The sequence below is a fragment of the Erinaceus europaeus genome, chromosome 20 (assembly GCF_950295315.1).
Source record: "Erinaceus europaeus chromosome 20, mEriEur2.1, whole genome shotgun sequence".
NCBI lineage: Eukaryota > Metazoa > Chordata > Mammalia > Eulipotyphla > Erinaceidae > Erinaceus > Erinaceus europaeus.
In genome coordinates, this window is record NC_080181.1 from 54,679,074 (window position 1) to 54,694,865 (window position 15,792).

Sequence of the window (15,792 nt, forward strand, 5' to 3'; positions counted from 1 at the left end):
CCTCCAGGAGCAGTGGATTCATAATGTCGGCACCGAGCCCCGGCGATAACCCCGGAGGCAAAAATAAATTAATTAATAAATAATATCATCTAAGCTCCACTGGAAATAGAAGCTGCAGGGTTTGCTCTGTCAAACAGAAGCTGGTCCTCAGACTCCAGTCATGAGCACACCGGGTTATTGCCACAGGGACAGACACACGGCCCTGATGAAGGAGACACGAGTTAGTCCCCAGTCAGACCCAGAGAGAAATGTCAGCATTTTAGTTGATGGCATGATGGGTTAGTGAGCAAGGTGTCGGGACGATGGACTTGTTCATTTCAAACGTACGCTGGGGTACCTACCTCACACCATATACAAAAATCATTTCCAGATGGATTAAAGAGCTAAACATAAAAAAAAACAATGATAATATTAGAAAGAAAAAAAAACTTAGAAAGTTTATTTGTACAACCGCAGGGGGGAGGGGGAAAACATAAACAAAAACCTTCCTGAATAAAATGCAAGAAGCCATGAAGGATAGCATTTAGGAAAACAAGGTATAAAAAGAAACATTTTTTTTTTTTGCACAGCCACATATACATAATAGGCACAGTGAAACGACAGACAGCGGAGGGAAGTTCTCCCTGCCACCTGTGAGACAGAGCATTAAAATCCAAAGGCCATAAAGCGACCCTGTAAGTCAGTTTCAGACAAAGCAGCCAGATTACGGGATTAGTAGGAGCAGAAACAGCCACACGCGTATGAAGGGCGCCAGTTCAAGCAACAGAGAAACACACAAGGGAGAAGGGGCTCCCGGGGGAGTGGGGCAGGAAGTTCCCGGCTGCCACCCTGTGACTCTGGGCAGCCTTTTCTGAGGGCTACGTGCGGCAGGTTCCGTCCACACTTCAGCCATGAGGTGTCTTTCAACCCGGCCTTTCACTCGTAGGGGTCTCGCGATGATCCCTGCTCAGGTAAACACAAGGACTATTTCATCTCTGCAGGACAGCGATGTCCTCATCGTGAACACACATGCAGTGCTTTGAAAGGACAGAGTGTGAAGCTATGAGGGGCAGCCAAAAGGAGAGTGGGAGAGTTCAGTGGAATTCTCTGTCCTGTCAAGACAGACAAACCTAAGCCAACCTATGATACAACATTCAAGGGGAGGCCAGGCGGTGACGCACCTGGTTAAGTGCACACATTGTAAGTGCATGAGGACCCAGGTTCAAGCCCCTGGTCCCTACCTGCAGGAAAGATGCTTCACAAGCGGTGAAGCAGGTCTGAAGGTGTCTCTCTCTCTCTCTCCCTCTTTTCCTATCTATCTCCCCCCTCTCTCAATTTCTCTCTGTCCTATCCAGTAAAATGGGGGGGGGGAAATTGGCCTCCAGGAAGCAGTGGATTCCTAGTGCTGGCACTGAGCTCCAGAGATAACCCTGGAGGCAAAAGAAAAAGAATTCTATAAATATAAAAATATTGGGGGGGTGGAGGGCAGAGGGGACCAGCAATGCAGGTAGAGTTTACCTAACATTCCTCTAGGAGTGAACTAAAATATCTCAAGAGGCCACAGTGTAGTGGAAAGCACAGAGAACGGGAAAGAAGAAGAAGGAGGAGGAGGAGGAGGAGGAGGAGAATGAGAAGGAGGAGGAGGAGGAGAAGAATGAAAATGAGAATGAGAAGGAGGAGGAGGAGGAGGAGGTGGAGGAGAAGAATGAGAAGGAGAAGGAGGAGGAGGAGGAGGTGGAGGAGAAGAATGAGAATGAGAAGGAGAAGGAGGAGGAGAATGAGAAGGAGGAGGAGGAGAAGGAGGAGGAGGAGAATGAGAAGGAGGAGGAGGAGAAGGAGGAGGAGGAGAAGAATGAGAAGGAGAAGGAGGAGGAGGAGAATGAGAAGGAGGAGGAGGAGAAGGAGGAGGAGGAGAAGAATGAGAAGGAGGAGGAGGAGGTGGAGGAGAAGAATGATAAGGAGGAGGAGGAGGAGGTGGAGGAGAAGAATGAGAATGAGAAGGAGGAGGAGGTGGAGGAGAAGAATGAGAATGAGAAGGAGGAGGTGGAGGAGAAGAATGAGAATGAGAAGGAGGAGGAAGAGAAGAATGAGAATGAGAAGGAGGAGGAGAAGAAGAAGAATGAGAAAGAGGAGGAGAAGAATGAGAATGAGGAGGAGGAGGTGGAGGAGAAGAATGAGAAGGAGGAGGAGGTGGAAGAGAAGAATGAGAATGAGAAGGAGGAGGAGGAGAAGAATGAGAATGAGAAGGAGGAGGAGGAGAAGAAGAATGAGAAGGAGGAGGAGAAGAATGAGAATGAGAAGGAGGAGGTGGAGGAGAAGAATGAGAAGGAGGAGGAGGAGGAGGTGGAAGAGAAGAATGAGAATGAGAAGGAGGAGGAGGAGGAGGAGGAGGTCTGGGCTCTCTGTGACTTTGAGCAGGCACTCCACACACCTGACATAGTTTGACGGAGCTCAGTGAGTCCTCATCTACTGTGAAATGGGGCCTGGGGAAGTCCATTAAGTGTCCTTAGATACAGGGGTTGGGGTGGGGAGGCATCAAGTGCATGACTGTCCCTGTGCCCTCACCTGCTGAAAGCAGAAGGATGAACCCCACTACCTAGACCTGCCATCTTCCCCATCACGGCCCGCCAAGGACCCTACAGATTTCCTCCATATTCAGGACTAGCTGCACCTTTCTCCCACATTGGAGAAAGCCCATCTGGGAAAGGTAGCCATCAGTCCTGATCTGCTTTATCACACACACACACACACACACACACACACACATCAATAAATACCTCCTTGCAAAGCAACCTTCCTGCACCACTGGTGGGAATGTCCACTGCTCCAACCTCTGTGGAGAACAGTCTGGAGAACTCTCAGAAGGCTAGAAATGGACCGACCCTATGACCCTGCAATTCCTCTCCTGGGGATATATCCTAAGAAACCCAACACACCCATCCAAAAAGATCTGTGTACACCTATGTTCTTGGCAGCACAGTTTATAATAGCCAAAACCTGGCAGCAACCTGGTGTCCAACAACAGATGAGTGGCTGAGCGAGTTGTGATCTAGATACACAAAGGAATACTACTCAGCTATTAAAGTGGTGACTTCATCTTCTTCACCTCGCCTTGGATGGAGCTTGAAGGAACCATGGGAAGTGAGATCAGCCAGACAGAGAAGGATGAGTTTGGGATGATCTCACTCATGGACAGAAGTGGGTAAACAAGATCAGAAAGGGAAGCACAAAGCGGAACTTGCACTGGAGTTGGTGTTTGCACCAAAGTAAAGGACTCTGGGGGGGGGGGGAGTTTGGTGTTTAGGTCCTGGTACATGATGGCAGAGGAGGACCTAGAGGGGGTTGTAGTGTTATGTGGAGAAATGAGAAAAGTTACACATGTACCAACTAATGTATTCTACTGCTGACGGTAAACCATTAATCCCCCAATTAAGAAAAAGAGAAGAAAGGAAGAAAGGAAGAAAGAAAGAAAGAAAGAAAGAAAGAAAGAAAGAAAGAAAGAAAGAAAGAATGAGCGAGTCGGGCAGTAGCACAGCAGGTTAAGTGCATGAGGCACAAAGCACAAGGACCGGCATGAGGACCCTGGTTCGAGTCCCCGGCTCCCCACCTGCAGGGGAGTCGCTTCCCAGGCGGTGAAGCAGGTCTGCAGGTGTCTATCTTTCTCTCCCCCTCTCTGTCTTCCCCTCCTCTCTCCATTTCTCTCTGTCCTATCCAATGACTAGGACATCAGTAACAACAGTAATAATAACTACAACAATAAAAAGGCAACAAAAGGGAATAAATAAATAAATATTTTAAAAAATAAAAGAAAAGGAAGGAAGGAAGGAAGTGGGGAGGAAGGAAGGAAGTCTGGGAGGTTCAGCTATGTCTCTCTGGAGGGAGTCCAAATATTCTGGAGCATCTGGCCTGGGACCACAGGGTTCTCTGCTCCCTGGGCATGTCTTGCTGATGTGAAATGCAAACCCACTTGTACCATGGAGTCTGCTTCTCAGCATAGCTTCACTCCTAGTGGATACAGGGGAGCTGGTGGGAGCAAAGCTAGGGTGTCCCTTTGTGTCCAGGGGCAAGTGGCTTCCAAATGACTCAGCTTTTACCTAGGACTCCAAGGGCCTTGTGCCATGGGCCGTCCCAAGGCCAAGTGCAAAGCAAGGATTCAGGGAAGATGAGTGTGAGCCACTAGCTGGTGATTGTCACGGTCCCTGATGAGAACATGCCCTTTGGTACATCAATTCCTCTCCCCGTCTTTGCACAGAGAAAGAGGAGAGAGAGAGAGAGAGAGAGAGAGAGAGAGAGAGAGAGAGAGATCTTGTCTCTTTTAAATCTCAGGAAAGAAAAAATACAAGTCACAAATGAATGAGCTGAGATGCAGAACAAGGGCTGAGAACCAGTCTCTAGTGATGAGAATATCAGCTCTTTCCAAACTGGAAAATGGTTTGTAATTCTTCTCAAACAAGTACAGGTGGGCAAATCCCCCAAAGAACCATCCTCCTATCCTATAGTCTTGTCAACATTTCCATTTTATAAATAAAAATTAAAAAGAAAAAAAGAACTATCCACTGGGACAAGATGAAAGACAAATTTTGATAAGCAGCCCATGGGGAATGTCAGGCAAGTAAGTAGGTGAATAGTTCAAAGAACTGAGTCACACTTCAGTATCCAGAAGCTTTCCTTTGCTGTCTGATCTATTTGTTATGCATCATTTGTTATGGTTCTTGGGTCTTGGATTTATTGAAAATTTTTTATCAAAAACTAACAAAAAAAAAGAAGAAAGCAAAAAGGAAGAGAAATCAATCCTGAACTTCCTTTCATGAGTGAGCAATAACAATACAACAAGTACCTAAACATGCTGAAAGAAGAGTAGCATTGTCCTTTAAAAAATATTCTTTATTGGGGAGTTGGGTGGTAGCGCAGCGGGTTAAGCGCACGTGGCGCAAAGCGCAAGGACCGGTGTAGGGATCCCGGTTCGAGCCCCCCCACCCCGCTCCCCACCTGCAGGGCAGTCGCTTCACAGGCGATGAAGCAGGTCTGCGGGTGTCTGTCTTTCTCTCCCCCTCTCTGTCTTCCTCTCCTCTCTCCATTTCTCTCTGTCCTATCCAGCAATGAACGACATCAACAATAAAAATATTTACCACAACAAGGCTACAACAACAAGGGCAACAAAAAAGGGGGGAAAATGGCCTCCGAGAGCCGTGGATTCATGGTGCAAGCACTGAGCCCTAGTAATGACCCTGGAGACAAAAAAAAAATTCTTTATTATCTTTATTTATTTATTGGATAGAGACAGCCAGAAATTGAGAGTGAAGGGGGTGATAAAAAGGGAGAGAGAGAGAGAGAGGAAGAGAGAGAGACCTGCAACACTGCTTCACCACTTGCAAAGCTCTCCCCCTGCAGGTGGGGACCAGGGGCTCAAACTGGGGTCCTTGTGCATTGCAGTGTGTGTGTGCTCAACCAGGTGTGCCACCCACCCGGCCTCATGAGCTGCATTTTCAAAGAGATTATCTTCCTTTCATTTCATCAAAAGTTGCTCCATATATCCATTCTGTTCACCTGGTTCCCACTTCTGTGTCTTCCTGACCATTGTAATGACTCGACCTGAAATCTCTTAATGTCTAGAGACTGTGATGACTGAACATGAAGTTTAAGTCCCCATACATATCTTTCTCCCACGACATTATGACAGAGGGGCCAGTAAAAGGCTTCTGTGCGTAGCAATCTAATGCACAGGGATAAAACTTGGTGGGGTGACTGGCATGAAGATATAAATTCAAGGAGAAAAAGAAGTCCCATAAAATGGACTGTTGATGGGCTCACTCGTGTGTGTCAGTGATGACGGACCAGATCACTCTGCTATTTAAAGATCATTAGATCCCTTAACAGGACTAATGTTTTCTTAAGATTTTTCTATTATCTTTATTTATTGAATAGAGACAGCCAGAATTCAAGAGGGAGAGGGGCAATAGAGGGGGGGGAGAGAAAGAGAGGAGACAGACACCCGCAATCCTGCTTCACCACTTGCAAAGCTTTCCCCCTGCAGGTGGGGACCGGGGGCTTGAACCCGGGCCCTTGTACACTGTAACATGTGTGCTCAACCAGGTGCACCACCACCCGGCCCCAGAATGTATTTTTTTTTAATGTCAATAATGACAGTAGTCTGGAGAAGTCAACGTTTGCAACTACTTAAAATTATTATCGGAGTTTGAGAGAGCCATTTATAAGGCACAGGAGGTGTGCAGGGCTGTTTATTTCAAGATTCTCTGAGGAGCACTAAGGCTTGAAGCTCTCCAGTCTAATGACTGAGCACCTAGCACTGCCTTTGTGCAGTAGAGTGATGTCTCCCTGGCTACCTCTATCTTTCCCCTGAGGCCGTATTCCACCAGTCACCAGCCCCTAAAGGGGAAAGTCAGTGCAAAGAGAGAAGCAAGATCAACAGCCTGAATTTCAGCCTAGGCGCTGCCTCCAGCCCCCATTTCCTGCATCCTGACCCTACACCCTCCTCCAGTCTTATCCTGAGGGTAGGGCTGCACATGGTCCACACCTGCAGAAGACCACCCCAACTGGCTGTGCCTCTCTGGTCCTCCTGCTGCAACACACACACACATACACACACACACACTCACACACACACACTCACACACACACTCACACACACACTCACACACACACTCACACACACTCACACACACACACTCACACACACACTCACACACACACACACACTCACACACACTCACTCACACACTCACACACACACACTCACACACACACACTCACACACACACATACACACACACACACACTCACACACACTCACACACTCACTCACACACTCACACACACTCACACACACACTCACACACACACACTCACACACACACACTCACTCACACACTCACACACTCACTCACACACACACTCACACACACACACTCACTCACACACACACACTCACACACACACACTCACACACACACTCACTCACACACACACACACACACACACTCACACACACACACACACACTCACACACACACACTCACTCACACACACCTCTGCTGCCCCTTGGATTCTAAGCCAGCTCTCCCAGTCCAAGGATTTGTCTTGCTCATTTCCGGACAGTAACAGTAACTTCCCGGCAGGAGGAGGAAACCCAAGCTCAGGGGTCAAGAGAAACAGCTCTGGGTTAGGCTGGAGCGACTCCCTGGGAGCACGCTGCTCTGCTACGTAGGTAGGACGCCCAGGTGCCGGCCCAGCTCCCACCATGCTTTGGCGCTGTTAGCTCTCTGTCTCTGTCTCTCATTCTCTGTCTCTGTGGGGGAGAGAGAAGGAGGGAGAGAGAGGTGGGAATAGAGAGGGGGAGAGAGATAAAGAGAGGGAGTAAGAGAAACAGAGAGAGGGAGAGAAAAAAATAGAAGGAGAGGGAGGGAGGGAGAGAAATAGTGAGGAGAGATAAAATAGAGAGGTGAGATAAATAAGTAGAAATAGAAGGACATAGAGAAATAGAGAGGGAAAGAGATAAATAGAAAGAGAGAAACAGAGGGAGAGAAGAGAAATAAATGGAGAGAGAGAGAGGAAAAAATAAATAGAAATAGAGGGACAGAGAGAAATAGAGAAAGAAAGGGAAAGAGATAATGACGCAGAAAATAGATGCATAATCCCTTACTGTGACCTGCATCTTACTTCCCTGTTGTCTGCTGACAGACGGGGCCACTGCTGCTGGCCCCCAAGCCCACTCGCTGAGCAGAACAACACCAGGGGGCTTCCTGGGAGATGAGAGCTGTTAGCATGGGGTGGGGTCCCTGGAGATGAGAGCTGTTAGCATGGGGTGGGGTCCCTGGAGATGAGAGCTGTTAGCATGGGGTGGGGGTCCCTGGAGATGAGAGCTGTTAGCATGGGGGGGGGGTCCCTGGGAGATGAGAGCTGTTAGCATGGGGTGGGGTCCCTGGAGATGAGAGCTGTTAGCATGGGGGGGGTCCCTGGGAGATGAGAGCTGTTAGCATGGGGTGGGGTCCCTGGAGATGAGAGCTGTTAGCATGGGGTGGGGTCCCTGGGAGATGAGAGCTGTTAGCATGGGGTGGGGTCCCTGGAGATGAGAGCTGTTAGCATGGGGTGGGGTCCCTGGAGATGAGAGCTGTTAGCATGGGGTGGGGTCCCTGGAGATGAGAGCTGTTAGCATGGGGTGGGGTCCCTGGAGATGAGAGCTGTTAGCATGGGGTGGGGTCCCTGGAGATGAGAGCTGTTAGCATGGGGTAGGGTCCCTGGAGATGAGAGCTGTTAGCATGGGGTGGGGTCCCTGGAGATGAGAGCTGTTAGCATGGGGTGGGGTCCCTGGAGATGAGAGCTGTTAGCATGGGGTGGGGTCCCTGGAGATGAGAGCTGTTAGCATGGGGTGGGGTCCCTGGAGATGAGAGCTGTTAGCATGGGGTGGGGTCCCTGGAGATGAGAGCTGTTAGCATGGGGTGGGGTCCCTGGAGATGAGAGCTGTTAGCATGGGGTGGGGTCCCTGGAGATGAGAGCTGTTAGCATGGGGTGGGGTCCCTGGAGATGAGAGCTGTTAGCATGGGGTGGGGTCCCTGGAGATGAGAGCTGTTAGCATGGGGTGGGGTCCCTGGAGATGAGAGCTGTTAGCATGGGGTGGGGTCCCTGGGAGATGAGAGCTGTTAGCATGGGGTGGGGTCCCTGGAGATGAGAGCTGTTAGCATGGGGGGGTCCCTGGAGATGAGAGCTGTTAGCATGGGGTGGGGTCCCTGGAGATGAGAGCTGTTAGCATGGGGGGAGTCCCTGGAGATGAGAGCTGTTAGCATGGGGGGGGGTCCCTGGAGATGAGAGCTGTTAGCATGGGGGGGTCCCTGGAGATGAGAGCTGTTAGCATGGGGGAGGGGGTCCCTGGAGATGAGAGCTGTTAGCATGGGGTAGGGTCCCTGGAGATGAGAGCTGTTAGCATGGGGGAGGGGGTCCCTGGAGATGAGAGCTGTTAGCATGGGGGGGTCCCCTGGAGATGAGAGCTGTTAGCATGGGGTGGGGTCCCTGGAGATGAGAGCTGTTAAGAAGGCCACCAGCACCAGGGGAGGGACACTTCCAGCCATTCTATGCTCCTGTTTCCCCTAGCCCTTCTGTAGCTAAACAACACATTGATTTTTTTGACACCTCCCTGTGAAAGTTCTTTCATCTTGCCCCACTCCTTTGAAATGAAAATGTAACCATGATGTCGCCATGTTGAAAAATGCTATTTAAACCTGTGCTGTTCTTTTGTTCCGGGCAGAGAAACTTTCTGACGAGATTGGGTTCTCCTGTCCACTAGTGTAATAAACTCCTCTCTTTTCACCATAATTTTGGTTGAAGCTTCCTGTTTGGGCCTAATTTCTGCAACAATATAAACATAGAGAGAGAAATAGAGGGAGAGGGAGAGGGAGAAAAACAGAGAAAGAGAAGGCTACATTCTGAAAGATTCTTCAACCTCTGCATCTGATCCCAGACACAGCAGCTGGTAGAGTTCACAGAGCACTCAGGAGCCTGCTTCTCGCCCAGAAGTTCGAGACACTGATGACACCTCACCAGGACCAGGAATCAAGGAGACAGTCACCCCTCCATTTCAGGGAAAAAAGCTGAGATCCCACAGAGGACAGCAAACTCAGGTTCACCAGCTCTGCTATTTCTGGAAGCAATGGAAGGATTCACTTCATTTCCCAGGCTACTTTATATACATATTAGCCAAAGAGATGGGGAAGAAAGGGAAAGATGGAGAGAGAGAGAGAGAGAGAGAGAGAGAGAGAGAGAGAGAGAGAGAGAGGGCCCCAGAGTCTCCCTCTGGTCTATGCAGTGCTGGGGATTGAACTCAGGGCAGACAACTTGCAAATTTGGCCACAGACACTGATGGCCAGCCAACAAGATCAGGAGTCTCTGCCTAACAGGGTCTAGGGTATCTGCTGTTGGAGGGTGGCTCAGAGAAACCAGACCCGCCCCTGCACCCTGCACCCTGCACCCTGCACCCTGCACCCTGCACCCTGCAGGAAGCCAGAAAAAGGCCCAGGGGCAGGCCCAGTGTGTCTGCACATCCAGCCCCAGCTCCCTCCCTCCCTGATTGCAAAGGTCACAACATGCAGATGGAGGCAGGTGTGACCCCTGGAGACAAAGGCTGGGGCTCATCCCTAAGCCCCCCCCCCCCTTAGAAAGCCTGCGAGACCAGGGGCTGGGGCCTTCTTTTTCTTTCTTGGGGGTCTACACGCCTATGTGACTAGTACTTTTTTCTCCTTTTCTGTCCTTACTTTCTCCCAATCAATGCTCATCTTCTCCCTGGGACATGACTGGCTCTCCGTGATTCCTCCTTGTGGGAGTCAGTCTAGACCACACAGGAGGGAACTGGGGAGGGCCCCTGCCAGCACCTCCCTCCCCCTTCTTACACTGAACACATGGGGTGCCTGAGGGTGGGGGCTTGGAAAAGGCCCTGTAGGGCAGGGGTAGACAGCATAATGGTTATGCAAAGAGACTTTCATGCCTGAGGCTCCAAAATCCCAAATTCAATCTCTCCACATCACCAACAGCCAGAGTTGAGCATTGGGGAACAGGACAGGACTCAGCTGCCCTGGCTTGTCACTAACAACAGTGATGAAATGGAATTTAAGTCCCATGGAGTCTGTATTTTTTTTTTTTTTACTTTAATATCTTTAAGAAAAAGATCTGGGAGTTGAGCAGTAGTGCAGCGGGTTAAGCGCATGTGGTGCGAAGCGCAAGGACCAGCATAAGGATTCCAGTTCGAGCCCCCAGCTCCCCACCTGCAGGGGAGTCACTTCACAGGTGGTGAAGCAGGTCTGCAGTGTCTGTCTTTCTCTCCCCCCCTCTGTCTTCCCCTCCTCTCTCCATTTCTCTCTGTCCTATCCAACAACGACGACATCAGTAACTACAACAATTAAAAAAAAAAAAAAAGGGAGTCGGGCGGTAGCGCAGTGAGTTAAGCACACGTGGCACAAAGCGCAAGGACCAGTGTTAGAATCCCAGTTTGAGCCCCGGGCACCCCACATAAAAAATAAATAAATAAATAAATAAAAGATCATTTACTTATTTAGCAAGGACGCAGGCGAAGTACACTTCAGCAGAGGAGATGCCCTCAGACCGGCCAGTCCTTTGCCCAGCCCACCTCAGCTCTCCCTGGCCACCCTCAGAGCCGTGTCTCTGTGTGCAAGGCGCACAGCTGCGGAAGGATGGTGTGCAGAGAGGGAAACAGACTGAGCATGGGGCTGGGGAGGCAGCATAATGGTTCTGCAAAAAGACTCCCATGCTTGAGGATATGAGGTCCCGGGTTCAGTCCCCAGCACCACCATATGCTAGAGCTGAACAGTGCTCTGGTCTGTGTGTGTGTGTGTGTGTGTCTTTCTCTCTGTATGTCTCTCATTAAAGAAAAGTAGTTAATTAAAGGAGAGAGAGGGACTGAGCTTCCAGATGAAATGCTGTCCCTACAGATTCTTTCTGTTCTGGAGGTCAGCTCAGAGAACCGTGTTTCCCCTACCTCTCTTTTTTTTACAAATTGTTTGTTATCTTTATTTATTGGATAGAGACAGCCAGAAATCAAGAGGCAAGGGGGAGGTAGAGAGGGAGAGAAACAGAGAGACACCTGCAGCCCCGCTTCAAACTCTCACAAAGCATTCCCCCTGCAGGTGGGGACCGGGGGCTCAAACCTGGGTCCTTGTGTGTTGTGACGTGTGTGCGCTCAACCAGGTGCGCCACCACCTGCCCCCTAAGAAGGCAGACGTGTTTGTTTTCTTGGCCTACTCCCTTCTCTCCCCCCACTCAATGAAGGACAAACTAATCTCTTGAGATGATTGTGGGCACAAAGCCCAAGGTTCAGAAGGCCTGCCTGGGACACTCTGGAGGAAAGTCAGAGACACCATCACAGCTCTGTTCTGGGCAGCTCAGGAGAAAGGCATGAAGGGGCGGCTGCCTTTTGGGGGGCCTGAGGGTCTGCCCCAAATGCCAAGGAGCCCTGAGCTGAGCAGAGAGAGACTAGAGGACAAAGAGAGCCTTTGTCACCTGCTGCATCTGCCTGGAGCCAGACTCAGATGGCAGCCCCAGGAACACACACACCCTTTAGTGTCCTCCAGCCCCCTTTCTTCTCTGGCTGACACCTCTCTCAATGCTGGGCCCCCCCTTCCCAGACTTCACTGCCCTGAGGCCATGCAATTTTAGACAGCAGGACAAAGCAAGCTCAAAAATGCAGCTGAGAAAAATAAATAACTTGGCCATTTTCTTTTCTTTTCCAAAGGCCCAGACTTGGAGCCCCCAGGCTTGTGCTCAAGTCTTGTCAAGGAAACAAGGTAGGAGACTCTGGAGGGTGTGGTTGAAAGAGCTGCTTTCCCTGCACCCAGCTGGGGGGGGGGGGGGCTGTCAGGTCGGGTCTCGGTTGAGCTCTGGATCCCGAGAGACCCCGGGCACAGATAGGGGAGGAGGCTGGGGAGGATGCCACCTCCAGGAGGTACATCCAGATTGCTGCTTGTTGGGATTCCAACTAATGTATTTGGTTTGGAATCATTTACCCAAAGTAAAAAAAAAGTCTCCTAGCCGATGAAAAGGGGAAAAAATGGCCTCCAGGAGCGATGGATTCATAGTGCCAGCACAGAGACCCAGCAATAACCTTGGAGGCAAAAAAAAAAAAAAAAAAAAAAATCAAGCAACACCAAGGATAATGTGGAGAAAGGGGGAAAGGCCACCCAAGTCACCAAGGGTCCCCACCCAGGGTCTCAGCAGCAGTAACACCAACAGCAACTGCACCCCCTGTTGGTCTCCAAGGGAAGTGTGGGGCGTCCAGCTTAGAGGCCAAGGGTGCTCTGGGCAAACCCCTGGGGGTGACAGCCTCGCAGAGGGTGAGGGGCCCACAGCTGCCGCTGGCCTGTCAGGCAAGCCTGGGGGAGGGAGGATCGCAACCCCTGGCCCAGTCTGCACTCAGTGCCCTGCTTGCTGCCACTCCAAGCACGGTGAGCAGACCTCCTGGGAGAGCATGGGTGTCCCTGGAACGGGGACAGACGGCAGGTCCATAGAGCCAACGTCCTATCTAAGGGAGATGGGCACAGGGGGTCACTTAACCGCTCGGAGCCTCAGTCTGCCCATCTTCTTAACTCAAGCACCTGCGACAAACCTTTTCCTGCAAAGACAGCCTGAGGAGGGACCAGAGCCCTGCAGAGTCCCAGGCTGGGGCTCAGGCCATGCTGCCCTGCAGAGTCCTGTGGGCACAGGCCTGGGGGGAGTTGGGTGGGGGACAAAAAGGGCTTGCATACAGATGTCAGCCTGGCCAGGGAGCACCCCCTTCCAGGCTGTGACTTCCCGCCCTGGGGACACACGTCTGTCCTTCTGCTCTGGCATCATATTAACAGGCAGGCCGGTCCCCAGCCCCCATCCCTGCTCCCCTCTGTGCCCTGAGAGAAACCCACAGCCCCCCCACCCCAATCCCTCCCCTGGAAGGGCCCCTGGCCCCTCCAGCCACTCAGATGAAGCAGTGCTCACTGTTTCTGTTTCTGTTTGACTGGTCAACTTTAAACGCCAGAGGTAGGGAGCTGGGCACAGGCCCAGGTGGTGCTGGGAGGCTTTGCTCATGTGCAGGAGTGGGGGGAGGCTGAGGCAGGGAGGAGGCAGGAGCAAGGGCCGTTCCCCACACACCTGGGCCTTGGCTCTCGTGTGTGTGTGTGTGTGTGTGTGTGTGTGTGTGTGTGTGTGTGTGTGTGGTCATGGGAGAGACCCCTCTCTGGCTCAAGAGGTTGTTCTGTGGCCCAGATGCAGTGTGTGTTGGGGGGTGGGGGGCAGAGTGCAGGGAGGCTGCTTCTCTGCACACATGGGGTGGCCGGGCCCCGGATGGGGTATGGGGGCAGATAACAGCTTCCCAGTGTTTTAGGCCAGCACTTCCAGGCAGGGCTACCACCAACAACCCCCTCCAGCCCACCCCCCTCACAGTGAAGTCTTGGTCAGGCCTCTGAGCTCCAGGAAAAAGCAACCAGTCTCCCTGTTCCCTGTCACTGTGCTGAGGGTGAGAAGGTGTCACCAGGAATTAGGAGGAGTTACAGGAAGGTATAGGCGGGCTTTGGGGTTTAAAGCCTGGAGTCTGAGGGGGCTCCCTCTTTCTCTTCTGGTGACCATCATAATGTAAGTTTATTTACCTTTATTTCTCTCTCTCCCTCTCTCTCCCCCCTCTCTTTTCTCTCTCCCTCTCTCCCTTTCTCTCTCCTCCTTCTCTCCCCCTCTCTCCTCCTCTCTCTCCCTTTCTCTCTCCCTGCTCTCTCCTTTTCTCTCTCCTCCTCTCTCTCCCTTTCTCTCTCCTCCTTCTCTCCCCCTCTCCTCCTTTCTCTCCCCTTCTCTCTCCCCTTCTCTCTTGCTCTCTCTCCCCCCTCTCCCTCTCCTTCTGCCCCTTCTCTCTCCCTTCTCCTTTTTCCCTCTTTTACCCTTCCTTTCTCCCTCTCTTTCTCCCTCTCTTTCTCTCTCTGCCTCTTCTCTTTCCCTCTCTCTCTCTCTCTGTCTCTCCCCCTTTCTTTTTCTCTCTTCCCCCTCTCCCTCACTTCCTTTCTCTCTCCCCCTCTCTTTCCCTCTCTCTCCCTTTCTCTCTTCTCCCTCCCTCTCCTCCTCTCTCTCCCCCTTCACTCCTTCTCTTTCCCTCTCTCTCTCTCCCTCTTCCCCCCTCCCTAACATGTTTTGTTTTCAACAAAGTTTAAATTGCCTGGATAATCACGCTTTCTCCCCATGGTCTGGGAGGTGGTGCAGTGGATAAAGCATTGGACTCTCCATGAGGTCCCGAGTTCAGTCCCAGGCAGCACATGTGCCAGAGTGATGTCTGGTTCTTTCTCTCTCTCCTATCTCTCTCATAAATAAATAAATAAATTCTTTTCAAAAATCATTTTATCCCCAATTCCTTGTAGAGATCATGTGTGCCCACCCCTTAGGATGGGAGGAAAGATGCTCTCACCCTTATTATCCCTTTAACATCTGCGTCAGCAGTTGTCTGGGTCCCGGCATCGCGGTTTGCTGGCTTCCCGCAGGGGCCACCCAGGACCACATGGGCTCCTGTAACCAGGCTGACTCCCCAGAGGAGTCCAGGATGCCAACACCACTCAGGGTTCCTTTAATTCAGCGGGGGGGGGGGGGGGGGGGGGCTCTAAGCTTCCTGGAGGAGCCTGGGGAGGGAGTGTGGGCAGAAGGAGAGGCCCACACGGAGTGGGAGTGGAGGGGCACTGAGTCATGCACCATCCTGCCCAGGCCTCCCACGTTCACACCTGCAGTGACGTGACGGGGTGGTTGGCACAGAGGGCTGCCAAGCCTCTTCTCCGCTCAACAATCACTCCGAGATTGTTAAAAGCCCAGTGGCCTCGTGTGGACTAGCTGAACAAAAGCTCCACTCCAAGGTCACAGAGAGCCCATCAGGGAGTGGGCAGGGGCACAGAGCACCCCGACAGCATGTGAGGCCCCGGGTTCAAGCCACAGCACTAGATGGGCACACCACGGATGGCACCAGGAGAGCTGCATAGGTCTGATGTCTCTCTATGCCTGTCCCCTCCCTCCATTTCTCTCTAAGGGGACAAGGGAAGGGTGTGTTGGGGTGGGGTGTGTGCTGTGTCCACTCTGAGTGCTGCAGAGAATGAGATCTATGGGTCAGAACTTGGCTGACCACATCCCAGCGCCCACCCTCCCCCAGGTCCCACCTCTGCCCATACAGAGTCTGTGGAGCGGGTGTGTGTGTGTGTGTGTGTGTGTGTGTGTGTGTGTGTGGCAGCCTGTGGGTCCCTTCCTGTCCCCAGAGCCCGTGACAGAGTAAGTGGATGCCATTAGACATTACACATTGAGGGG

General features: G+C 51.6%; 1 protein-coding gene across 8 annotated transcripts in view; it reads right to left on the reverse strand.

Annotated features, from left to right (window-relative positions):
* Nucleotides 1–15,792, reverse strand: part of NTRK3 (neurotrophic receptor tyrosine kinase 3) — a 239,695-nt gene that overhangs the window by 14,444 nt on the left and 209,459 nt on the right. For 2 of the 8 annotated variants that reach the window (XM_060179408.1, XM_060179403.1), the window contains one exon: nucleotides 342–383. The exons of the other annotated variants lie outside the window; for them this stretch is intronic. In XM_060179408.1, coding sequence (XP_060035391.1) covers nucleotides 342–383 — 42 coding nt within the window. The remainder of the gene's footprint in view (nucleotides 1–341; nucleotides 384–15,792) is intronic. 8 annotated transcript variants of the gene reach the window in all.